At 45.9% G+C, this 26733-nt stretch overlaps 1 protein-coding gene across 4 annotated transcripts in view; it reads right to left on the reverse strand.

Moving 5' to 3' along the window:
• Positions 1–26733, reverse strand: part of IQGAP2 (IQ motif containing GTPase activating protein 2) — a 1048054-nt gene that overhangs the window by 515213 nt on the left and 506108 nt on the right. For all 4 annotated transcript variants that reach the window (XM_085632282.1, XM_085632281.1, XM_085632284.1 and 1 more), the window contains exon 4: positions 21511–21588. In XM_085632282.1, the coding sequence (XP_085488408.1) occupies positions 21511–21588 (78 nt within the window). The remainder of the gene's footprint in view (positions 1–21510; positions 21589–26733) is intronic.

The raw sequence follows: 26733 nt of genomic DNA on the forward strand, positions 1-26733 counted from the left end.
TCAATTGGGTACCGATTAAAAAGAAGTGTTTAACTAAAGGCATGAGAGCACTCCTTTTCATCCATCTGCCCAGCTCTTTAAGCCTTTTTTCAGGGCTTCTAGAAAGTGAAGGCTCTTACGTTTAAATGAGCAAAATTATGATGAATTTTCTACACTCTCCACCAACACTACTAATCAAATCTCAATACGCATGTGTTGTGCGTTTGGGTGTTTAAAAAAAAAAAAAAAAAATTGAGGGCTTGATATGCAGCTCATCAGCCACAAAAGACACACGTACCAGCCCCCACTCCAAAGATCAAGGGATTGCCATGAGCCCATTCAATACAGCTATTGACACAACATCCTCTATGGAGTTTGGTAACCGCACATTTTGCTAAAGCACGCTTGGGGCACATGTCCTCTGCATATATTTTGACAACTTTGCCTTTCTATTTGCTTTTTATCACCTGCTTTATATTCTATCCTCAGTGAACATTTCTTTGTAAGAGCTGTCAACAACAGATCTTATCTCTGCTGCACGGTGTATACACCCAGAGTGTGCACGAGCCACAGTGAGGGCAGCTGCAGCTCTTTCCTAAAATGCTGTGAGGTGACGGGTGGTAGTGGTGGCTGTGTAATATAGTTTAACAATATAGGCCTTTCTATCTTCACCCGTGCAGTGGAGACTGCCTATGATCCCTCCTCTATAAATGTCTGTAGCCAATGTGTACCTCCCATTTTAGCTCTCTGTAATTTTTGCTTCTGGTCTACCTGGTTTTGGACTTTTAGTGTGATGGAGTCTCACCAATGGAATCTCACTCACTTTAAATTCTGTGTCAATGGACTGTGAGTGCTAACCACCAGCGTCAGCCTTTTACGCCAAGGTCCACTGGTGCACAGCTAGGGCAAGAGTCAATGGGCTGGTTGCACGTGAACCACACATATGAAAACACGTGAGGGCTGAACATGTGAGACTGCTACCTAGCTCAGCCCAGTATCTTTGCACAGATAACCTGTTGCTGAAGGGACCCTTCAGGGGTTGCTGCTGACCTGGTGTAGTACTTGAAATGTAAATGGTCATTCACCATACATAATGTAAGTCTGTAGACGTAGCTGAAAATAGTGGGTACTTTACTCAATTATACATTTTGGGCAAAAATAGTGCCAAAGCACAGTTTCATCCTACTTGGGCCTAGAGATTCATGTGAGGTACCAATAATAGGGTACAAATGTACCCCAAGCGCAGATCCAGAGTCGCTTTTGTGATAGCTGTACTGCATATATTACTTGAAGATTTGTCATAACTCTGTGGGTCAACTCATAATTAGACTCCAATCTCTTACTGGGCTAAGTTAATTACACTACTGGCCAGCAGGAGGATCAAAGGCCTCCCCACACAATAAGATCATTTGCCGGTGTTTGGTCATGTTCGAACAGAATCTGCATTTTCTGATTATCTTTCAAACTGCACCTGGCCTGAGAAAAATCAGTCCTACAGAAAGAAAAGAGAACAGCCAGACCTCTGGAGCCAAGAAAGGGGCTCCGCTTTGACGTTTTGGAGGAAGGGAATAAAGAAACTGTAGTAGTTAAGGGCAGGGCTGAGCCTCTCAGAGAAGGTCTCTCAGCAGATCACTTCAAGAAGCCATGCTGGAAAGTTCTAGAATGCTCTGCTGGAGGGTTGGGGCGGACAAGGAGTTAAGATGTTACATGAGGATTGGGCAGAGGTGCCCATCTTCTGGAATTTTTCACTCGCATTAAAAGCCCCTGCACAAGTGAGAGACTATAGAGAATGTTCCGGACCTGGGAATGACCACATCAAAGGAATGATCGGCTGGAAGGATGAGCCGCCTGACTCCACTGCAAAGATGGACTTAAGGATTATTGGACTCAAGCTTGCACTCATGGACTAGAACTATTTCTCCAGGGGCAGTGGTTCTGGTCCCCTTACAGGTTCTGAGGGACATTAGATGGATTGATCTGCTTGGCAGGAGACCCTGGGGGGTTCCTCTGGATTTTCTGTGTACTGACCCTTCAGATGGGAGACCTTCATCTGTAGGGGCCACTGACTCAGCTGCTGAAACACAGGTGCCCTGCAAGATACCCAAAGCCATGGGGCCTGGGGAGTACAGCAGGTAGGATATTCTACTGGCAGCCTATGGATGGGCTTCTGAAGAAACCTCCAGCCAACTGCAGGTGCCAGGAGCCCAGAGAGAGGACAGTTACAGCATCAGGAGCAGTGAAACCAAACTCCACCCGGAAAAATTAAATTATGAATTTAGGAGGCCTGAAGAAAATACTACTGAGACCTAGGGCTTGTCTATAAATACCAAGATTGGGGAGTGTAGAGGTAAAGCCCTCCACGGGCATAGGAGGTGGATAGGTTCTCCACACAGAATCAGTTACAAAACAAAAGGATCCACCTCTGGGGGGGAAGAGGGGGTGGAGAAGAACCTGGGTTCAGATATCTTGGGTGGTGGAAGGTGTGTATCCTACTGTGGTTGGACACACACTGTGTTTTTTTAAATACCCCTCACACACCAGAATGGCCCTTGGTGTCATGCTTCATCATAGGGGTCTTCCCGCCCCGCTGCGGGACGGGGCGTGCTACGACCTGCGACTACGCGGCAGCACTGATAATGTAGTGCTATGTGTGATGCAAGAGGGATGGTGTGAAGTGAATGTAGGTAGGTGTATTAAAAAGGACCTGGCCTCGTTAGACGTAGAAACTTTAATAGGTCAAGAGAGGCTGGTGCTGTTAAAAAGGTGGTGCGGAGATGCCCTGCGTAATGTGCGGATACTCCTAGTAGGTCAACATGTTTCGATGCAACAAGGCATCTTCGTCAGGACAAGAACAAGATCCCTCCTGTATAAATAATGTGTGCTCTAATTAGAGACTATTAATATAAGTGAAAATGCAATTAATAAAGCATTTGTATACAATACCTAATGGTATGCTTTTAATGGTGTCTGAAAAAAAGAAAGAAAAAGGAAAATGGTAGCTGAGTGTCCCAGGAAACATAATACGTAGTACCTGCAAAAATAAGCGGTGCGCCACATAGGCCCCCACAACGCTAAGGATGCCTGGCCTCCACCTTGGGGGTGCCCAGGAGTGGATGCCTCACAGGGAAAGCCAGGATGGGTTCCACAGCGGTATTCGTACAAGCGCCTTGAGACCCTTGCGGGTGAGTAGTGCGCTATACAAGTATCAAATTTACATTTTACATTTACATAGGAGCACGTAAGTACGGCACAGCCGTCTCGGGAAGCGGACTCTTCGTTTCCATCACGACCAGTATGTAGAAGGTAATAGACTCTCTTTCTCCCTTTTCCCCTGCCAGCACTGAGTTACCTCGCCCTATCCACCCGTTCTAGAGGTTCATGAGGCATTGCTCTCTCATATACATAAGTATGTATCAGACTTACGCAACTATTTCCTTATTTTCAACATAGAGTTGCTCACCAATCGATAGAGTGTGTGTTTTTTCTTGTATTGTTTCTTTTCCCCTACAGGTCACTACACCTCTTTTTGCATTTTAAGGTTTATGGTTAGACATCGCTCAATGTCACTCTGTGGCGCACCGCTTATTTTTGCAGGTACTACGTATTATGTTTCCTGGGAGACACAGCTACCATTTTCACTTTTCTTTCTTTTTTTCAGACACCATTAAAAGCATACCATTAGGTATTGTATACAAATGCTTTATTAATTGCATTTTCACTTAACTTAATAGTCTCTAATTAGAGCACACGTTATTTATACAGGAGGGATCTTGTTCTTGTTCTGACGAAGATGCTTTGCTGCATTGAAACATGTTGACCTACTAGGAGTATCCGCACATTACGCAGGACATCTCCGCACCACCTTTTTAACAGCACCAGCCTCTCTTGACCTATTAAAGTTTCTATGTCTAACGATGCCTGGTCCTTTTTAGGTCTTGCTGGTGTTGCAGCGCGAGGCGCTGCCGCCAACGAGAAACTATTATTGCCGTGATGCCTCTCAAGGGAGACAGACTTGGGCACGAGCCGATTCTGGTCCGTGAACGCGCTTGACAGTGTGCCCGGACCAGAATCGTCTCGTGCCCAGGTCTGTCTCCCGGCAACAATAGTCTCGTTGGCGGCAGGTCCCTTTCACCCTCCCAAAATATCATTTCCTGTTTCCCTTGCAATCACTTGCTGTTGGTCTGCCCTCCGGTGATGCTCTTCACCCCCTCCGCTGCTGCTTCCGCTGCCCCGGACCCTCCATGCTTCTTTCCTTGGGTTTGTTTTGTTGTCCTACCTGGCGGGTTCACGGAAAGCGCGTGACTCCCCTTGGTCACGTGCTACATGGGCAGCCAATCACAGACAGACTGGGTGAGTGTGAGTCTTTCGCTCATGGCATCTCTTGCACGCGCTGTTTTCTACAGGGTCGCGGAGTAGGGGTCCGGCTGCATGTCCTGTAACTGGCGCTTCAGCTTCATCCGGAGAACGAGAGGACCATCCCCCGCACGCCCAGCTAGATTCCTCACCGAGGCAGGTTATTTGTGCCTTTCTGCCCTCTGCTCCTCTCGTCTTTTGTGCCCTTCTGCGCCACTCGTTTTTGTGCCTTTCTGTCCTCTGTTCCACTAGTTTCCCTCTTATTTTGTGCCTTTCTGCCCACTGCTCCTCTCGTTTTTTCTGCCCTCTGTTCCACTCGTTTTTTGGTGACCTTCTGCCCTCTGCGCCACTCATTTTTCCCCTCGTGGTTTGTGCCTTTCTGCCCTCTGTTCCTCTCGTTTTTTTTGTTCCCCTCGTTTTTCCCCCTTTTGTGCCCCTTTTGCCCTCTGTCCCACTGGTTTCCCCGCCGCTGTGGACCCCTTCCAACACTACATATTCACCAAAGGATTGTGTGTGTGTGGGTCGGTGTGTGGCTCTTTTGTGCCCTTCTGCCCTCTGTGCCACTCGTTTTTGTGCCCTTCTGCCCTCTGTGCCACTCGTTTTTCCCTCTTTTTTTTTGTGCCTTTCTGTCCTCTGTTCCACTCGTTTTCCCTCTTTTTTTGTTCCTTTCTGCCCCTCTCGTTTTTGTGCCCTTCTGCCCTCTGTTCCACTCGTTTTTTGTGCCTTTCTGCCCTCTGCTCCTCTCGTCTTTTGTGCCCTTCTGCCTTCTGTGCCACTCGTTTTCCACTCTTTTTTTGTGCCTTTCTGTCCTCTGTTCCACTCGTTTCCCTCTTTTTTTTGTGCCCTCTGTTCCACTCGTTTTTCCTCGTTTTTTGTGCCTTTCTGCACTCTGTGCCACTCGTTTTTCCTCGTTTTTTGTGCCTTTCTGCCCTCTGTTCCTCTCGTTTTTCTGTGCCCTTCTGCGCCACTCGTTTTTTTCCCTTTTGTGCCCCTTTTGCCCTCTGTCCCACTCGTTTCCCCACCGCTGTGCCCCCTGTGGACCCCTTCCAACACTACATATTCACCAAAGGATTGTGTGTGTGTGGGTCGGTGTGTGGCTCTTTTGTGCCCTTCTGCCCTCTGTGCCACTCGTTTTTGTGCCTTTCTGCCCTCTGTGCCACTCGTTTTTCCCTCTTTTTTTTGTGCACTTCTATAAAGTGGGGGCCACTCGGCCCCCATGCCCACATGGCGGTGCGGCGCCCCCCCTCCCCGGCCTTTCGGTGTTGGGGGAGTGTCGCGGGGCGATGACGCGCGCGGCGCGCCCCCATCGCCGATAGGTTGATGTCTTCCCAGTGACTGACCCAGAAGCAGACATTCGGCTTCCGGGGCAGGGGGGCGGGACGATCGGAGTGCGCGCCCCCAGTGCGACGGCAGCCTCCTTTATAAGGCGCGGGGAGCGGGGGGGCGCCCTCTTGCTCCTGGTTCGCTCCCCGCGTCTGCCGTGTGCCCCACGCTCGGGGCGGATTAATTATTTTTTTTGTCTTGCAGGTCGAGGGTCGACGAAGAATTCCGCCGGAGAGTGATCATCAGCGTTGCGCCTACGAGGAAGGGAAGCAGGCTGCGGGGGAGGCTGATCTATCGTGTGCCTTGCGGGGAAATACGCCTGAACAAAGGGGGAGTGGCATAAACGAGGAATCGGTGAAAACGGAGGCGGATTGGTGTCTGTAAACCGGAGGAACGGAGCGCTGCAGGTGCCATTCGGCTGGGGACAGCGTCTAGTACTGAAAAACGACCGGTAAGGTGTGGGAGCTGGTGCCGGTCGAGCGGCGAGATAGGCTGCAGGCAATTGGGTTACACGGAGGCTGATTTATCTGGTGTCTGCTTGGTTTGTGCAGGTTGCGAAGCAGGATACAGCAGGGCAGCCACTGGAGGGGAGACTATTTAGTAAATGCTTGAATTTTAAACAGTTTGAAGTGGGTTTTGAATGATTTCTCCCTACCAGTGCTCATTGCAGTGCCCAGGAAGGTTATTTTGCGGGGCGGCTTGCGTTGAATAGTTTTAACCCGTTTTTGAATTAATTTAAGGAGCTTGGTGTGAATTGTGGGGCTCTAAAAGGGGTTTTGTATTGATTGCTACAAATTTATTCCAGGCACTGGGATTGCGCTCACAAAGTGTTTGTCCAGGCTAGTAATATTTGTTTTCCGTAGGAAGCTTGACTCTGGTGCTTCTTTCCGGTGGCGGACAACGGATCACGGCAGAGCACAGCAACGGGCTGAGGACACATGGGTCTTCGGTGGTAAGGGGAGTGAGGCGGGCCTGCATTTCATTGCTTCTGGAGGGCCGCGGGGCTTGAGACCTTCCTACAAGGGGTTGGCGCTCGCCCACACGCTACGACTAGCTGGGTGTGTTTTGCGGTCACAGTTGCTTGGTGCTTATGGCCAGCTTCACATCCTACATCTGAAAGAGGTATAATCGCCATTGTTTGACTAGGCCTAGTTTGCATTACGATTGTCGAAATATGCCAGGGGCACGAGTTAATAGGAGTTCCCGCATGGAGCAAATGATGCAGGCTATGATGCGCAGGATGACGGCGATTGATAGGCGCTTGGGTAAGGTGGATGAGTTGGGTAGGAATGTGGCAGAGATTAATCAGAGGCTGGACAGGCCTCCGGGTCCACAAGGCAGGCCAAAAAGAATAGTCAACCCACCACGGCCCAGAGGTGAGTTTGTCACCCCTCCTAAGAGGGGCAAGTCTAAGAAAACTGCGCGCACAACGCCCAAGAATACAGCGGAGGGGGAGGGTCTGCCAGGGGGAGCACCTAAGGAGACTCCCGTTCTGCCCCCAGTGGCACCGGCGGGGCCAGCTCCGCTTATACCAGCTTTGCCAGTCGCCCCTGTCGGGGTCATTCCCCCTGCCACCCCCGTGAACATTGCCCCCGTTGGGGTCCCAACCCCCCCGAATAATGTTGTCCCGGTGGAATTGGCATCACAGATAGCCGCTGTTTTGCCCTGGTTACAGTTGGGGGGGGGTATTGCCATCCTCTCAGGATCATTCAGCAGAAGCATTGAAACTGGTTGAGTTGATTAAGTTGGCCAGAGCGGGGGAAGGGGCACCATTGGCACCACTTACTTCCCCAACAGGTTCCACCAGCGGGCAGACGGCGAAAAAGGATGGGGCGACGTCACAGGGGATTGACAATGGTAAGGAGGTGGCTTTGCCATTACTTAAAGATGGTGCTATACCCTCAAGGAAGGAGAATTTGGGTCAACATGTGTCTCAGGCTGTGAAAGAGATGATCTGGGCGGGCAAATATATTAACATTTTCTCCTTGCTGCTCGACAATAGGGAACTGGAATACGCCAAGTCACAAAAGGAATGGATGTTGCCCAGTGAATGGAGAACAGAGTTGGTTAAGTTCAGGGTTGAGGAGACGTTTGTTAACTGGATGAGGGCCTTTTCCGTGTTTAGTGCCATTACAGCTGAAAAATCGCCCAATTTACAGGCAGAAATGGCCTGCTACCAGAGCAGGATTGCCATGTGGAGCGAGACACAAGTGGGGAATGGGTGGAAGGAGTATGACATTTCATTCAGGAAGGCTAAGGAATTCAATCCCTCTCTAGCATGGAATGTGGTGGATTCCTTGTCGTGATACAATCAGATATCTGGGGGGGCAGCAGTGATGGGGGCAACCGGTTCACAGAAAGTATACCCGGCCAAGCCGCAACAGCCCTTTCGGCATGCGCAAGGAAGTGAGGTACCAGGAAATGGTAAGGGTTGGGGGGATAAAAAGGGCGTATGTTGGGATTTCAACAAACGGTCCTGCACTAGGGCAGCGGGCACATGCAAGTTCAAACACGCCTGTTCCTTGTGCGGGCACCCCTCACACCCAGAGACCTCCTGCAGATTTAAGGGTGGCAACCAGGGCTCCAGGGGGAGAAGGAAACCTGAATAGACTAGAGGAGGGTTTAGTGTCGCACACTCCCATCGATGTCATGGCAATGATTCCCTGGCTGAACAGATACCCGGATCACGCAGCGGCTAAATTACTTCAGGAGGGATTTTCTTGGGGTTTCAGGATACCGGCGGGAGGGTACACAGGTAGGACTGAGTGCAGGAACCAACTGTCTGTAAAGCATAACCCAGGGGTAGTGGCTGCAAAAATTGAAAAAGAATTACGCCTGGGTAGGTTAGCAGGACCTTTTGACGAGGTGCCAGTGCCCAACTTTGTTTGCTCCCCACTTGGTGTGGTCCCTTAGAAAGAGAAAGGCGAATATAGACTCATTCATAATCTCTCAGCCCCAAGGGGGGCTTCCTTGAATGATGCCATAGATGAGAATGTCTGCAGTGTAAAATATGCCTCTTTTGATCACGCGGTAGTGTTGCTTAGGGGCCTGGGTCCAGGGGCATTGATGGCCAAGTCTGACATAGAGTCTGCATTTCGTCTTCTCCCCGTGCATCAGGGGGATCACCACCTTTTGGGGTTCAAGTTTGATGGGAAGTATTACATGGACAAATGCATGCCCATGGGTTGTTCGATCTCATGTGCCTATTTTGAGACGTTCAGTTCCTTCTTGGAATGGGAAACGAGGCAGGCAACCGGGCATCAGCAGGTCATGCACTACCTGGATGACTTTCTCTTCCTGGGTGAGGCGGGGTCTCAGAAGTGTGCACGGGCATTGGAGGAATTTTGCGTGCTCATGCGGGCTTTTGGGGTCCCGCTGGCGCCGGGGAAGACAGTGGGGGCAGCTACTTGCTTAGAATTTCTGGGCATTGAAATAGACTCTGTGGAGGGTTGTTTCAGGCTCCCAAAGGAGAAGGTATGTAAATTCAAGGCGGCATTACGCGCGTGCCTGGCCAAAGAGAGGGTTTCGTTACAACAGCTTCAGGAAACAGTGGGCCAGTTGAATTTCGCGTTGAGGGTGATACCTATGGCTCGCCCCTTTTCTCGCTCAATTGCGCAGGCTATGAGGGGCCTGCGAGAAAAACACCACCGCACTAGACTATCGCTTGAGGTACGCCAGGACATGCAGATATGGATGGCATTCCTGGAGGACTTCAACGGCAGGGTTGTGTGGTCCGGCCCCCTCATTACTTCAGCAGAGTTAGGTTTATGGACTGACGCTGCTGGGAGAGTTGGGTTTGGTGCCATCCTTGGGAACAAATGGGTCACCCACAGGTGGCCGGACGAATGGGTGTGCAGTGAGTTGACAACCAACATTGGTTTTCTGGAGCTGTTTCCCATTTGGGTTGCATTAATGGTCTGGCCTGACCTCCTGCGTAACAAATCGGTAATATTCTGGTCAGACAACATGACGGTGGTGGAGTGCATCAATCAGCAAGCGGCACACTGTAAGTTCATACTCCGCCTCTTGAAGGAGATTGTGTTGAGATGCTTGCTATTGAATGTTGTATTTAGGGCAAAACATGTACCAGGTGTCCTTAATAATGCCGCGGATGCACTCTCTCGCCAAAAAATGCAGGTATTCAGGGAACATCTTCCAACAGCAGAGCCTACACCGACTCACTTCCCGTCGGCACTCTGGCAGATTGGTGCCCCAAATTACCGGACCTCGTGGCTGCTAGCTTAGCTCCCAAGACACGGACAGCATATTGCACTTTCTTGGGGCGCGACTGGGAATCCAACTGGGCTCTGGAAAATAGCTTTACGGATTATCTAGGTAGTTTGCATCACGAGGGTTGCTCAGTGGCCACAGCTAACAGGCATAGGGCAGCTGTCTCCTTTTACGCACAGGCGAAGGGGGTGAAACATCCGACTAACAACTTTGCGGTGCGGAAGGGTCTGAGGGGTTGGCGCCGCTTACAGGGCAGCACGGCTGACACTAGGAAACCAATAGGTTTGGAGAGGATGACGGCATTACTGCCTGCATTGCATGACGTCTGTAGCTCGGGCTGGGAGATACAATTGTTTAAGGCAGCGTTTACATTAGCCTTTTATGGGGCGTTGAGGCTGAGCGAGTTGGTGGCAGCCTCTAAGGCAGATAGGCAGGGGGGTATCCAATTCCTGAACACAACAATTCAGGGAGACACATTGTGGGTGAAGATTAGGAGATCGAAAACTGATCAGGAGTCCCGGGGGGAGACTGTGGTACTGCACAGGGCAAGGGCCAATCCTTGCTGCCCGGTACACCACGTGGAGACTTTCATCAAGCAGCGAGGTGCACTGTTGGGTGGGCCACTTCTATTACACGCGGACGGCACCCCTTTAACCAAATATCAGTTCAGAAGAGTCATGGAGTTGACTATTGCCAGGGTGGGCCTTGACCCGAAGGAATTTGGCACACTCCTTTAGGATAGGTGCAGCCACTGAGGCAAACGCAAGGGGTTTACATGTTAACAGTGTTAGAAGAATTGGGAGATGGTCACCCAATTCCAATTGCTACAAACGGTATGTGCGGGTACACATGTTGTAAAGTACCTAGGGTATTACTGACATCAGGTTTTTCTTTTCTGGTTTTGCAGTTCCTTCGGTCTGTGACGCAGGCGGAGAGCTCGCTTCGAGTCATCATCAGGATTCATCGGCGACTCATTGAGGTGTGAACAGTCAGGAACACAGGACGCGGTCAGGCAGGGTTTGGATTGTTGGTCATACTTATGTCAATCGTGCTAAAACTGTCTTTTTTGCAGGCAAGGGTAGAAGGGAGCTAGAGCACGAAGGTTGGTCCATCTCTTTCTTTGGGAGGGGGGGGCTCTGCCTCAGTCAGTTTAGGGGATTCTTTGCTGAGTTGGTCGCCCAACATACAGCCCCACCGGCGGTGGTGATTCTTCATCTGGGGGGGGAATGACCTTGCTAGACTGGGTAGGAGGGTCCTCCTGGAAGAGATCATTTCAGCAGCGGGTTGGGTAAGGAGGGTGTGCCCTGATTGCATGGTAGTCTGGTCTCAGCTGATACCGCGGCTCCAGTGGCGTGGGGGTGAGTCTGTCAGGGCATTGAATCACTCGGTAAAGAGGATCAATACCAAGTTAGAAAAACTTTTCCGAAACTCTCACTTACAGACCATCCCACATGGGGCTATTTGGGGGGAGGATTTGTACTTACAGGATGGGGTCCATTTGATGGAGGCTGGGAATAGAATATGGTGTGATAATATCCTAGCTTGGTTGAAGGGCTCTCTGAGGTAAGGATGACCTTTAGGCAGGAGTTGTGGGGGGGCCAGATCGTCGGGAAACAATGCTGGCCTGTGGCGGTAAGGTCATGATCGGTGAGCAGCAATTTAAGGTCCTAAGGGGGGCGTCACCATCCACGGAGGGGGCGGCCCAGGGGGAGGGGCCACTGGTCCCTCCTAGAACGTCAGGGGCAGGAATATCCGCTAGCTGCTAAAAATGCGGGGGAGGGAGTCACGCTTTCCTTAGGCTGGTAGCCACCCCGCACATACACCATGACGTCAGCATACGACGCAAAGTGTAAGGGCCCTCCTTGTTGGTTAAATGGAGTTCACGATGCAGACTGGGTAGGCGGTCCCCTGTCGCGCATGCGCACCTCTAGGTAAGGGCGTGGCTAGTAGGACTTGACACCGGTTAGCGACCTTGCCGTCCGGCCAGATATGTTAGAATGCAAAATTCAGGCAGGATGTTAGATTCGGATAGGAAACACGCTGTATTATACGTTTGTTAAGGTTAGCCTTTGATATTTGTCTATGATACTGTAAATCTAATGTCATGAATTTTGCTTATTCTTGCGTAACTGAAGTAATGTTGATATTCATCTTTTTATTGTTTTATATAATAAATACGGCCGGGGGGTCCCTGACCCCCCGCCTTCCAAAGATAATTTGCTTATGTCAATTCGTCAAGGTGGTGTGGAAAGCTGGGAGGGGAGGGTAGCCAGTCACGGACCATGTGTCCTCTGTTCCACTCGTTTTCCCTCTCTTTTTGTTCCTTTCTGCCCTCTGCTCCTCTCGTTTTTGTGCCCTTCTGCCCTCTGTGCCACTCGTTTTTGTGCCTTTCTGCCCTCTGTGCCACTCGTTTTTCCCTTTTTTTTGTGCCTTTCTGTCCTCTGTTCCACTCGTTTTCCCTCTTTTTTTGTTCCTTTCTGCCCCTCTCGTTTTTGTGCCCTTCTGCCCTCTGTTCCACTCGTTTTTTTGTGCCTTTCTGCCCTCTGCTCCTCTCGTCTTTTGTGCCCTCTGTGCCACTCGTTTTTGTGCCTTTCTGCCCTCTGTGCCACTCGTTTTCCACTCTTTTTTTGTGCCTTTCTGTCCTCTGTTCCACTCGTTTCCCTCTTTTTTTGTTCCTTTCTGCCCCTCTCGTTTTTGTGCCCTTCTGCCCTATGTTCCACTCGTTTTTTTGTGCCTTTCTGCCCTCTGCTCCTCTCGTCTTTTGTGCCCTTCTGCCCTCTGTGCCACTCGTTTTTGTGCCTTTCTTTCCTCTGTGCCACTCGTTTTCCACTCTTTTTTTGTGCCTTTCTGCCCTCTGCTCCTCTCGTTGTTTGTGCCCTCTGTTCCACTCATTTTTTTGTGCCCTTCTGCCCTCTGTTCCTCTAGTTTTTCTGTGCGCTTCTGCGCCACTCGTTTTTTTCCCTTTTGTGCCCCTTTTGCCCTCTGTCCCACTCGTTTCCCCACCGCTGTGCCCCCTGTGGACCCCTTCCAACACTACATATTCACCAAAGGATTGTGTGTGTGGGGCTCGGTGTGTGTGTGTGTGTGTGTATAGATGCAATAGGTCTCGCCTTTGCGAGAGCTAAAGCTATTGGCATTGTAAATGACTATGCCATTTATTTGTTTTCAAAACCAACCCATAAATAAAAAAGTTTGTCTTTTACAATACCAATAGCTCCAACTTATGCAAAAGGCGAGACCATTGCATTGTAAATGCTTGTTAATACATCTACCTACATTCACTTCAGACCCTCCCTCTTGCATCACACATAGCACTACATTATCAGTGCTCCCGCGTAGTCGCAGGTCGTAGCACGCCCCATCCCGCAGCGGGGCGGGAAGACCCCTATGATGAAGCATGACACCAAGGGCCATTCTGGTGTGTGAGGGGTATTTAAACAAACACAGTGTGTGTCCAACCACAGTAGGATACACACCTTCCACCACCCAAGATATCTGAACCCAGGTTCTTCTCCACCCCCTCTTTCCCCCCAGAGGTGGATCCTTTTGTTTTGTAACTAACCCTAGGGCTTGTCACCACGAGTAAACTGACATCAGGATTGTGCAAATTGGTCCTACGGAGTCAGGGAAATTAAGTAGCATCCCCCTCTCTTGTTTTCCTCATAACTCCAGGGAGAGCCAGGGCCCCAGGAACAGAGTGATTCAATGAAGCTAGGAGGGAGTTACCTGGGGCACCCTCCCAGGGAACATTTTTGTTCCTGGGGACCGTTGCAAAGCAAAATGTCCTCGGCCCCCATTTCCCAGAGACAGGAGGAGAATAGGGTGCTGCCGCGCTCCTGCAGCTGCATGGTGTGCCTCCCCTGCCCTCTATGCCATGGTCTGGGAGGAGCATACAACCAACACCACCCTAACTGCATTCGATGCGGGTGGTAAATGAAGAGATGCTGTCTTCCATGACGGTCGTGCAGGGAGCCAGCCAGGGCCACATGACGCAGGGCCTCACAGAACCTGGGTGCTCCGCAGGGACACTCAAGTACCCTTTTGAATAAAAAAAAAAATGAAAAGAAAAAAAACAAAACAGGACAAAGATGTGATGCAAGGCTTCATTTTTTAAAATAAAAAATAATAGGAGCATAGCTGCTCACACTGCTTACTTCTCACTAGTGGAGAAGTTACGGCATGAGGTCATGCCAGGTGAGCGTTGTAGGGTAAGGGAATTTCTTTAGTGAGAGTCATTTTCTCCCTGTATTTACATTCTCTTTTTGAAACTCTGGAGCAGCAACAGTGTCGTGGCGTCACCAGGGTTTTAAGTGGAAGCATTTTCAATATTATATTCAAGCCATAGTTGCTGCTTATTTATCTTATGCAACTAACAACCATTGACAAAGCCAATAGTCCTGACTTGTTGTAGGTATGATGTTACTTGTTGTATCATATCTGGAAGCAATAACAGAAACAGCAAAATACAAGTTGGGTGGCACACTATTCTAAGCACAGATTTTAGCTTAGGTGTTTTTAAGCCACGCCCTTAATTACATTTGCCACACTCCTTTGAGAGACCCCCCCCAGTTTTTTCATCCCACTTAAAGCCCTGCATAAGAGTGTCGGTTGCAAATATAAATACCTGGCAGGATAGTCAATGAGAACAGTTGTAATTTTTGGGGCATATTTCCCCAATACACTGCTAAAGTGTGGGTTGTAGGGTATTGTGATTTATGTGCATTTGTCAGTGAAATTACAACTTTGTGCAACTAAATCACTTGACAACTAATGACTGCCATGTTTGATTGGGGAGAAGCAGGATGTTAATCACTTTTCAGAAACACAAAGATATGTAGTAATGACAGACCCGACAAACTGTGGTGTATGAGCGTGAATGGACACTGTGCTTGAGCACTCCAACTCTAAGTTAACATGCCCTATCCGGACTTCCATCATCAAACATTGGTCCATGCAAATATGTGAAATGAGACATTGTTTCAGTCCAACTGCCTATGGGTGCTCTGCCTATAAGGATTAGGGAGTTCATCCTAAAATATTTCTCAATAGCTTGAAACTGAGAGAAACTTTGTTGTCTTTCAGAGGAGAGGGACTCTCTCTCGTGCTCTTTCTGTTATTACCACTCAGAATGTCAAAGAAATTACTTAATTCTGTTGATGATGGTGTAATAGCTATCGGTCTCGCTGTTTGATCTCTCTCCAGTCTGCAAATATAATCCCCCGAATCCTGAAAAAGACAAACCTCTAGTGACCTCCAAGAAACCCTGTGGCTTTACTAATACTTTTCTCAACAGTGCCACTGCAAGAGAAATGTTTTCTCTGATTTGTATAATTGAATGAATTGCCTCAGTCTGAAGCATTGAGCCACATCAGAAATAAAGAACATCTTAAGCACTGTGCCAGGAGGAGTAAAGCATTAAAGAGTCAAGTGTTTTCTTTAATAATAAACCACAAGGTCTATTTTCCCAAATTCTGTCACTAGAGGTACTGTGTGCCAGGAGAAATAATGTGCCGTAGATTTGCTCTGAAATGAAATGGAACCCCACACTACTGTACCGTAGAGCTGCGTTCCTTGAAATAGTAGGGTGGACAACGCGAGCAAAACACTACGGTAGAGGCCAGTGCTGAGTAAGCAGTTTTGTGGCCCATTCCATGCACTCTAACTAGGGTTGCCAAATTGCTCCATGTTTGCAGAATAGTTTCTATTAGTAATAATTGCCTACTTTAGAAACAAACAGATTACTACTCCCAGAATGTAATGATACGCTAACTGCAAGTCCAAGGTTGAATCTATGGTACGTTGCCTGGCACACAAAGTAATCTCGCAACTCCATCCCTAACACTACGCAATACAGGCAGAGTTTTTACTCAGCAGATCCCTGGACTCGTCCTCACCTGACTCAACTGTACGCTAGTTAGGGTTGATACTTGCACATGGGGAGGAAAAGGATGAAACAGACTCCTGCAGTTGGAAAATAAGCTTAACCTACTATGCCACTTTTCAACTCACCTAGCCATCTTTATCACACGTTAACTGTGGGAAATATGTAGTAATTGGATAACGTAACTGTGTAAGCTATTACCTTTACTTCAGGTTATACTACCTATTTATAATATATTTGAGAAATTGTTGTCAACTAATAATTGTGTGATATGCTAGTTTGTGTTTTAAGCACCTGTTTGCAAGAACTACGTTTGATAACACCTTATTCCTGACACACTACTGATAATAAAGAACTCAAGCTCACTAAAGATAGAATCGAATGACCAGTCTTTCACTTTTTGCCAGGAGTTGAAGGCCAACGAATGGCACAAAAATACTGTGATTTAACACCCTGCTCCAAACACTGAGTAACGAGAAGTGAAAGAGCGCTCATTTGTTTTATTCTGGCAGTGAGAGGTGAATAAGACTCAACAGCTGCAACCTTACGTTATCTGATTTCCAAAATCATATTCCTTCCCAGATTCCATGTTTTGGGGAAGCGAAAATCTGAGTTCTCTATGTTATATTGTTGCTCATATTTGCAAATTATAAACTACATTGAAAAATAAGTCATCATGCAAAGTTTAAACCATCATTGCCTTTTTAATCCCAAGGTATATGATTAGCACCTGGCCTTATCTTGATTGGATTTACATATTTTCGATGTAGCTGCTGCCAGTAATCAGTGTGATGTTCTTAAATGAATAGTACTATCCCACCGTCAGTGGTATGACCTCGGCTGCTCAGAAATAACTATACATGATTGTTGAGTCAATAATAACCTATCTACTAGTTTATGAGTAACCAATATGTTGACATTAAGGAATGTACTTAAGGAATGTACTTGACTGAAATAAGTAAACTCATTACCTGCCAGGTAGCATAGTATTCATGAATCATGGAGCCTGGCATTCAATTTAATATTTCCTAATGGTATTATGTGCCTTTATCAAAGGCAAATCACAAGTTGCCCATAAAATTCTATCTGCTGACACAGTAGCAGATTTAGGTAGAAATCCTCTAAAAGGGTTTTTTCAAGAGCACTTCAAAAATTTGATAGCACCATGGAGATCCATACTTAGCACTAAGGGGCCAATTAAGATGAAGGTCGGAGGCTTTCCGACCCACATCGTCTGTTTCAATTCCAACCGGCTGATGTAGCAGATGGTCAAAATTGAAACTGGCCGGTCATTCGGCTGGATTCCGACGGGCCTGACATCCAGTCGGAACCGGTTTGTAATCCCAAAGGGCAGGCCTTTCCGCCAATGGGATTACAATGCACGGTTTCAAGCATGGTTTCCATGCCGGCCAATCCAACATGGAAACCATATCGGAAACTGTGTTTGGGGACCCCTAGCAGGGCTCCCTTTTGTGAGCGGCCTCCGGATGGGGGCCGATGGGGCATTTTGATCTCTGCACCCCGGTGCCTGCCACGGGGTGCAGGGATGAACAGTACCTCCCAGTTCCCTATGGGAGCATGTATTACGGCCAGTTTACTACCGTAATGCATGCTCCCATAGGGAAATGTAGGAATGCGAACAAACAGTGTTCTGTCTCATCCTAATTAGGTGGTCGTGACAGCCGACCGGAGGTCGGTCAGTCAGTCAGTCCCAGAAACCAGACGGTGTCGGCCGGACTTAAGTCCGCCCAACATCGTGATTAGGCCCTAAGTGTCATGTGCGTTCTGTAAACTATATACTGACCATAACACAGCTTCCCTCATTCTCGGCCTCTGGAATGCATCCATAGTTTTGAGGATCTATGAACTCAGTGCTACACCATGTTCCTTACTTTGCTTCCAAACCACCAACTTTGCAACCTTTTTTTTAATATTTATTATTTTTACAATTCAAACACTAAAAAAATCACAAATCATTTGTATGCACATTTTTCAAGCATGTTACATCATGTAGCCGTGTCCAAACATTGTATATTCAATTAATCCTACAAACCGGATATTTGATTTTTGCGCCTGGATATGTCCATTTCGACAGTTGGGGATATACATATGTCTCCTCTGTGTGCATCAAACCCTTCCCATTTCTTAGGGCACTCTCTAGATTTATACACTTCTTTTTCAGCTACCATACATTTATCCATTTCAACTGCCCAGTTCCTAGTCGATGGTTGGTCCACCGCCCTCCATTTCATTGCTATCGCTATCGCTCTCTTGACTAGCGTGTACCGCAGCGTGGCTAATTGCTGTTCAACTTCTGTAAGATCAGTAGCTTCCCAAATATGAAGAAGCCCCAACGGTGGTGTGAGTGCTATCTGTTTCCCCGTGGCATCCTGCAGGTGTGTTGTCGCCCTTTCCCATATGTGGCGTAGGAGCGGACAGTCCCACATAGTCTGAAAAAAGGTTGCCTCTTGATGACAACCACGCAGACATAGAGCACTCTGTCTGGTTCCCAATTTTACTAGTGTCCCCCCCGTGAGGTATGTTCTATGAAGGACTTTTAGTTGGATTAGTCAAAAACGAAGATTGATAGCTGCTTTCCTTGGAGACATCAGTGCTGTCTGCCAGTCCTCGTCCTCAATTTGTCCTATATCTGCTTGCCACCTGTCTCACAGAGCCTGAAAGGGATCTGGGAAATTATAACAAAGTTTCCGATACATTAGTGACATGGCTTTATCTGGAATTGACTCAGAGAGCAGCCAGTCCTCTAAAGGGGATGATTCCTGTAGGGTATCTAGGTCTGGAAGTGCAGTTGTGAGTGCGTGGTGTATCTGCAGATAGCGGAATATCTCCCCCTGAGCCAGTTTATATTTCTGTTGTAATTCACTAAATGTGAGGAGTTTGCCATTCTTCACTAAATGGCCTATGTTGCTTTGCAACCTTTTTGACTTCTCAGCTGGTGTATGTGTTTATTCTTGTAAAACTTTGGAGACCCAATTCGGCAACAGGAGTTAAAACAGTATGTCAATGAATAATATTAACTAAATCTGTTAATATTACAAAACACACAATTTGAGTTTTATTTTTGTGTTCGCTATTAACATTAACCAACAGCCTTTACATCAATATCATATATACAAGGGACAGCTTATAACAATGCATCAAACTTCAACTATCTTCCTTGCAAGAAGATAAACCTTTCTCTCATCATTTCATGTTTAGTCAAGTCAGGATGGCAGGTCTTTGAATAAGGGAAAAGGTAGGGAACAATGGGGAAATGAAGATATGAAACAAAAGGAGCGCAGAGCTTTGATTAGGAACGAGGATCCTCAAAGGCGGCTTGCACAGAGGCACTGCTACCAAGTAGACAGCTTCAAGATCTTTTACATCTGTCCCTACTGCAACATGTCTAGCTAATAGGACACAGCTGTGGTCTCACAAAAACACCAACAATAAATCACTAATCAAATACGTGCACAAAGATTAGAATTTAAACTTAATTAAAATAAAGGACATTACTGCTGTCAGGGGCATAGCTTGGTCAGTAAGATTGATTTAAGCTTCAGATTTCCCAATAATCAGGCTGGCATATCATGTTTAAATACATTACATGACAAAAAGAGTGCATGAGGGGCCTAAGGGGTAGTGGAAATGGATAGGAAGGCAGATTGGTAGAAGTACTAAGAGAGACAACAAAATATTTTGTAAAATAACCAATATTTCTGAACACTTTCAAGACCGAGATGGAGAAAGTATTGTGCTTTTTTGTCTGTGTGTATGTACAAATTCCTGGCGAAATCCGACAAAACCTCGCCATGCCCGACTGAAAGCACCGGTACCCAACTATTTTTCGGACAATACATTTATTAGGGGGGTGTAACAGCCCACATACCCCCCCCCCCCTGAAGTTACGCCCCTTGCTGTGCATTTCATCTGCTCCTTTGATAGGTGGCCACCATCATCATCGCATATGGTACCTAGCCATGGAATATTTACGAACTCCAGGACCATCAGATTATTTATGTATGTATATATGATGAGTTTTATAACACACTATCATGTACTTTGCACAGCAGAAACTTAGCACAATATTTCAACCTAAGGGGTAAGCTTCCATATGCATCTTTCACTCTCAGTTTATATGGTGGGAGCTTGGGAATGTAGATAGCACCTTGGACACTTGAAAGACTGGGTAATCCCATTTGGGTCACATGCATAATTATGCAATGAAAATGGGACTGACCCCTTTAGTTAAGGGGGTGGTGATCCCAGCATAAACAGGATTTTCACAAAAGCCTTCCTTAAATAGGGTCATTGTGAAGGTCTTCTTGAAGGATGGGTCAGGAAGCATGGCACACCATCAATCAAGAGGAATGCACTTTGTGCTCTGAAAGATTTTCTCTTATGCTTGCCCTTTTGAAGCTCGGCCCTCGTTCAGCATTGACATGTCTGAACTCTATTCTTGACCATTTCCACAAAAAGAATTCGAGATCATGCTTAAAGTTTTAATTGGATCCACAGAATTATCTTCTTAGCCGCAGTGATAAAGTTGAACCTCACCAAATTGATCCAAAGTCTTTCAGCCTAACTATCATCTGCAGTATTTGGATATTTTTGGGAGATCCTGCTTAGACTTTTTTGCATTACTCAAGCTACAGGGTCTACCTCAAGATCAGGAGATTTAAGTAACCAATTCTTCCTCTGTTGTTTTATATCTCATAATCAAAAAGGTCTAAGAGCTGATCCTGAAGTTCCTGTATTGGCCTCTGAAACACACAGGTCTTTTATAATAGCAACTTTAAAGTTTGCCTCTAGAAGCATCTAAGATGGGGGCAAAATTATAAACATTATGTGCTTTCACTATTTAAGCTTTATAAGACATGATGTTGCGCCAGTATCTGTAGTAAAATAGTTAATTAAAGAAAGCCAATGAAGTTCCACTCTTCAGATCCTAAATGCAGTTAAAGCATGGGGTAAGACCATAGAAAGTCCACAGGCCTAATAGGCTTCATCTGAAGTTTGGAATGGGTCATTTAGTCCAGATTTGATAAGATTCATTTGGAAAAGGAACCATGTCCTCAGAGCAGTTACAGTTTATTAGTGCAGGAGGCCAAGGCTGGAACCACAAATAGAAGCCCAATTGTCCCCAATTTCAGGAAATGTGTTTGTATTCCATCTCCATGAGGCAGCGACTTAGTATTCCAGTCTACAAAGAATGTTATGCATTCACGATAGGGATGAATTGACAAAATGTAGTCAAGGAAAAATAAGTGAACAGCTAAGAAAAGGAAAGAAAGTACATGCCAGATGACCTGAACATTGAATCCCAATCATAGGTCCAATAAGAATGATACGTGCAGAGACTCTCTACATCAGAAAATAAGCTTCCATATTGGGCACCAGACTGTTAAGGGAGGAGATGGATCAAAAATCATTTCAGTGGCAGGTAAAATAAGGTTGAAGTTTAAGCCTCAGCTAGGTTGGAGGTTTGGCAATTAGGTCTTCCCCTCAGTAACTGAAATCCTAATATCAACCGAACAACGTGTTACTGTGATTAAGTCTCTTCGGCTGATTTCACCTTGCTTATTCACTTTCTGGCATTACCATCCAGGCCTACTGTAGGTCCAATACACAGCTTGACAAAGAGATTACTAACAGATTTAGACAAAAAGACATTACTTCAAAAGAGATCAAGGAAAGTAAATATCATATAAAGAAAAAGTTAACACATGCTTTCAGTTGCTTACTTTTGGCAGTCCAATGGATTCCATGGCCCTTAACCATTGTACTGTATTATCTGTGTGTCGAAAATGAAGGCCCGATCGCTACAAGAAAGAAAAGATGCAAGAAATTATGCTAGAGAACATTACACATAAAAGTTATCCCAAGAATTCATAAACATCACAGAGTAGAAACAGTCAAATTATTAGTTTAGGAGGCCAATTCACATAGGCTTATAAAGTAAACTTATTCATCATAAGTATATGTCTCCTATTTGTAAATAATTCTATTTTTTTACATCAATCTGAATATCTAATTTGTAGATTGCCATAAAAGTAAAGTTGCTGACTTGCCTTGACAAATGGACCCTTTTAACCTCTAATGTAAAATTGTTTTCAAGGTAAAGGCTGAGCTTCTCCTCCATCGAATTTATTATGGGTATGTCTTGGTGCTTTCATCACAGTTACAGATACAGTTACATGGGTGTTTACCTCCTCCCCAGAGTACAGCCAAGTTCTTGTCAATACAGCAACATGTATTACTTTAGAAAATGGACGGTAATAGAGAGTTTCCCTAGTAGCAAGTTCCACCTGTAGGCACAAATGTCTGAAGTTCCTGAATCTGTGAATGTGTATCAGTCATGTATACCAAGACCAGGAGATGGCACCATTTGGGGACCAAGGTGGTGACTAGGTGCTTCAAAAATGTTATGGCTCCTGTCCATAATTATGCAAATAAGGAATGACTCCGCGATGAAACATGGATCTAAATCTTCTACAGTCTGTCTGAAATGTAATTGCACCTTACCAATATCACTATAACAAAAGTAACAGACAGAACGGTTCTATTGCTTTTATTCTCAGATTGCACCATGACAGACTGCTCTAGGCAGACTATGGAAGAGCCATCTGCCTTGTGTTTGGACCTACCTTTAACATAGTTACACCTCAAGCCTTAAAGCACCTTATATGAAAATGTAGGTTTGCATGTGGTCTCTCCAGATTTTTCTGCTTTAGTGGGTCTGTCTTAGTGGCATATTTTGACTGTAAGCACCAGCAGGCAAATTAACTATATTCAATGCATGTGACATGTCCGTTAAACATCTATAATAATTGGATACCTCCAAAAGAAAAACTCCCTTTTAAGCAAGGTCACAGCAATATGGCCCAGAATGTGCACCAGGGGTGTAAAATGTTGATGTCACATGTAGGCTGTAGTGTAGACTTACACCACCCACAGGAGTGACTTAAAAAACATAGAATCCTGTCTGTCCCTGCAACACTGAACTGCTTCAGCAAGCCAGCGTCATAGCAATCCCTTTGACATGTCACCTTCCAAGTAGTGCCTTGGCATCTACAGTAGCACCAACAAGAAGACTGAATGCTGCTTACTACACACAGTTCAAGCAGCATTTTCATTTTTTAAGGCCCTGTTTCAGAATAGAAGTCATATTTTTCCTAAGTTGGTTTGGAAAAGGACTTAAAAAGAAGCATTTTGATGTTTATCAAAAATCTAACTTATTGGTGAGCACACATTTGATAAATATGCCCCAATGTTGATTTTTGCAAACGACATGCTTCAAGAACAATATATAATGCCAGCCAAAACCTCTGTACAGCAAGACAGTCTTCAGACACGCCTCTGTTGCTGCTCTCCCGGTCGCTGCATTTAATAAAACCAACTTGTTCCAGTTTTGCCTAACGCCTCTTGTCTTTTCATTTTTTTAAGGCAAATTCATATACAAGCAACATGGAGGGACGTTTGAGAGCAGTGCCGTTTTGGTACTGGCAACAAAGTGGGCATAGGGGGGCAGGAAAAAATGGTGTGGAGGCGGCCCCAGTGCGGGTTGCGACCCACTGCAGACAACTGGTTGATGTACCCAACTGGTCTCTACGGTGAAGGTTTCCTCTGGCCGGACTACAAGGGCTCTAAGGTGTGGTAGAGGGACACTATCCAGAAGGTCACGTACAGCTGATGGTGATTCGCCACCAAATTTAAAAACTCAGTGGAAAGCCTTCCTCCAGAAGGCTAGGGCCCTTGATATTATTTATTGATTTTTTATTTAAGAGCTACACTTCGAAATCCCTTCTTGTAACTCGAGCTCAATATACCATATGATTACAAACACTTAGCCCAAACCAAAGCGGTTGCTCGTACCTGCAACCCTAATAAGATAGCAGCCCGACTAGGGTTAACACACTTGTCCAAAGCAACTTTTTTGCTTGTTATTAGAGGGGCTGCCTACCATCCAGTCTTGCTTTTAGTGGGGCTACCTACCCTCCAGTCAATATGACTGCAAGAAAATTATGTTCAAGCAAAGCACTCACATATAAGGCATGCAGGAAAGTAAAATCAAGTCATGGAGACACTTTAAAAGGTTTGGCACCAATCTCAACGTTCTTTTAATACGAGGATTTGAATGTAGTCTTTTATTCAGACGGTCATACTCACAGCAGAAAAATAAGGGCTGGAAGAAAATCAAAAATGACTACACCCAACCAGACAGTCACTATGCAAGATAGCGCTCTGGATATGGCAAGCGTCTGTGGTAAGAAGGTATTCCCCCCAAATAGGGTCACTGGTAAACCTTACAAAAAATCGAATGACAAAAGTACAGGGTGAGCAAATTACATCGGGACCCCGACTTGTGTAGATTTTATTTTACCAGATATAAATGCAGCCCATTTAGTAATTACTGGTACACTGAATGATTGACCACAGAATAAAAACGTTGTGTCTGAAGTGTCAATGGACAAGTCGGCTAAAATGGCGCTCAACCTTTTTAGCAATACCCCCTGTTGTAATATCCCCTCGCTCCTGGATAAATCTCCATTCCTTAACTTGAGGACCAAGAAACATGTAACCTTGAGGGAGATTATGTACAGGTTTCAGAATCTCTCCTCTGTTTGAAGAGAATTCTCAGCTCTGATTTAGCTCTTCTAGAGAAATCAATGGCAAACTCTGAACATGTTTTTGAGTCATTATCTTTGATCATCCCAGGGTGACCCAGTTGTAACGATTTCTCTATACCCAATATTTGAAAAGAGGTCAAAGGTGCCTTTAATCGAGAAGGTACCTGGAGGAAATCACTGTAACCCATCTGAGCCCATTAACTCACCCACTTCGTCAAATAAAAAGAATTAAAAAGTATGTAGAAGGAAAAGCAACAGGAAACTATGGTGCATAAGTAACAAACATTGGCAAAGCCAATAGGTCTTGGCAATGCCCGAGGTATTGGCCCGGTCAGTGTGAATGTCTTTTAGCCATGTTGTCTGGCAGCACATCTGCTGTTCAACGTATCTGAAAGTTACTGAAAGCCCAAAATCACAGGATATTGAGCAGAAGCCATGTCACTTATCGACCCCCCATTTTGAGTTTATTGTCCAGCCCCTCCTAACACAAAAAATTGCTATGATGTGGCCTGAGCTGGCCGCGTCATAGTGCTTTTTTAGTGACTTTCAGCCATGCTGAACAGCATATGTGTTGCTAAACAACAAGGCTAAAAGACAATAGCATGGGCATTTCCGAGATATATTGGCTTTGTCAATGCTTGTTTTGTGTTGACAGGGTCTTGCTGAACAAATGTGGAAGTGATAGTGAGAAACAGCTGAGAAGCATTGAAGTGAAGCGAGGATGTAGCGTAATGGCCAGAGCTGCTGAAAGGGGCAACTGAAGAACCAGGTTTGAATCTCTGGGTCGGCTATACAATTTGTGATTCTGGGCAAATCACTTACACTTCCCCTCTGCCTACGACAATGATTGTGTCATTCTGTAATTTAACTGGTGAGCACTTAAAGCGCTCCAATACCATGGCTGGTGTTAGCAATATGACAAGATGGAGGACGGAACAAGCACCAATAACATTGGATCTTGCAAATCAAATCAAATAAATAAAAGCAGCAGAGACAAACGAGGTAGTTGGGGATGGGTCAAGGAGGGAAGTTGGAGTGGATGGGGAGATGAGCAAGCATCGATGCGAGAGGGTGGGATGTAGCACTCCAATACAATCTGCTTGTGTTTGCACTATGGCAAGCTGGAGGATGGAGCGAGCGCTCTAATACCATCAGATTGTGCAAAAAATAAATAAGCGAGTGCTGTTCGTGTTTTAACAACTTTTTAAGAAATGCATTAGATTATGTAAACGTGCATGCATTTTAGTGGTATGTGTGTACATGGACAAGGGAGATGGCCTGAAAACACGTACTCCTTTAGAGTGCTTGAAAACAAAGAAAAAAAACCTTCACAAACCAGGAGCAGTATAAGGAGACATGTACTTGGTCCATGTGCTATGGTAGAGCAAAGCACAAAAAGAGGGTATGACGCCTGCATGCCAGGACAAACGGCATCAAAGAAAATTAGAGCAACGCTGAAGTTCACCAATGGTATGTATGTAAGCCCATACATAGAACACAACACGTCTCTTCCAGACAGCGCATGCACTATCTAGCCGAGACCTAAAAAGGGCACAAGGGAAATTAAATTTTTCTGTTGCAGACATTCTGGACAATGTTATGGGTAAAACACGTGGGGTCTCGATTAATGTTACTGTGGCCCCAGCCAACATTTTTGGGCATAATGGATGCTGAAACACATGCACCAGTTTCTAATAAGTCAGGTGATCTTGAAATTGAAGAGGAAACAGGGGCTCACAGCGATGCTATTTCTGTATGATTCAACTTATGGGCAGGTACCTTTAGGCCTTCAGCTCTAGAACACCCAAACAGCAAAATAATTTTCAATCCACTGAGGGATGCATCTCGAAGTATTATCCGGATAAGTCATCCAGATTGTAAGGCCTATCTAGGAAAGTCCTTTTCTACACTTGACTTTAACTTTTTGTTTAGACAGAATCTTCAAGCAGTGCATAAATCTATTTTGTTAAGCTGCTTTGCAGAAATTTAGTCTTTGGTATTATAAAAAAAAGCAGTGATATTCAATCGATATAGATATATATATATATATATATATATATATATATATTACACTCCAATCCCCAATTTATCCGAAGAGCAAACGGGGCCGACACATGCTCAGAGTTGCCACATGCTTTTATTCCAAAATCAAGCGCTTCCATTTAGATGAATGAAACGCAAGGCAGACGCGTTTCAGCCTGTCAGCTTTCCTCAGTGCCACGTTTCTTCCAGTGAATGTAGTAACACTTGGGGGCTGGTTAAAGTAAAGGAAAGTCCGCTCTGATTGGTGTAGTGCGTTGAACCAGCCTCCCCATAGCGCTGCTTCCATCTGGTTCA

The sequence above is a fragment of the Triturus cristatus genome, chromosome 2_1, assembly GCF_964204655.1.
Source record: "Triturus cristatus chromosome 2_1, aTriCri1.1, whole genome shotgun sequence".
Classification (NCBI taxonomy): domain Eukaryota; kingdom Metazoa; phylum Chordata; class Amphibia; order Caudata; family Salamandridae; genus Triturus; species Triturus cristatus.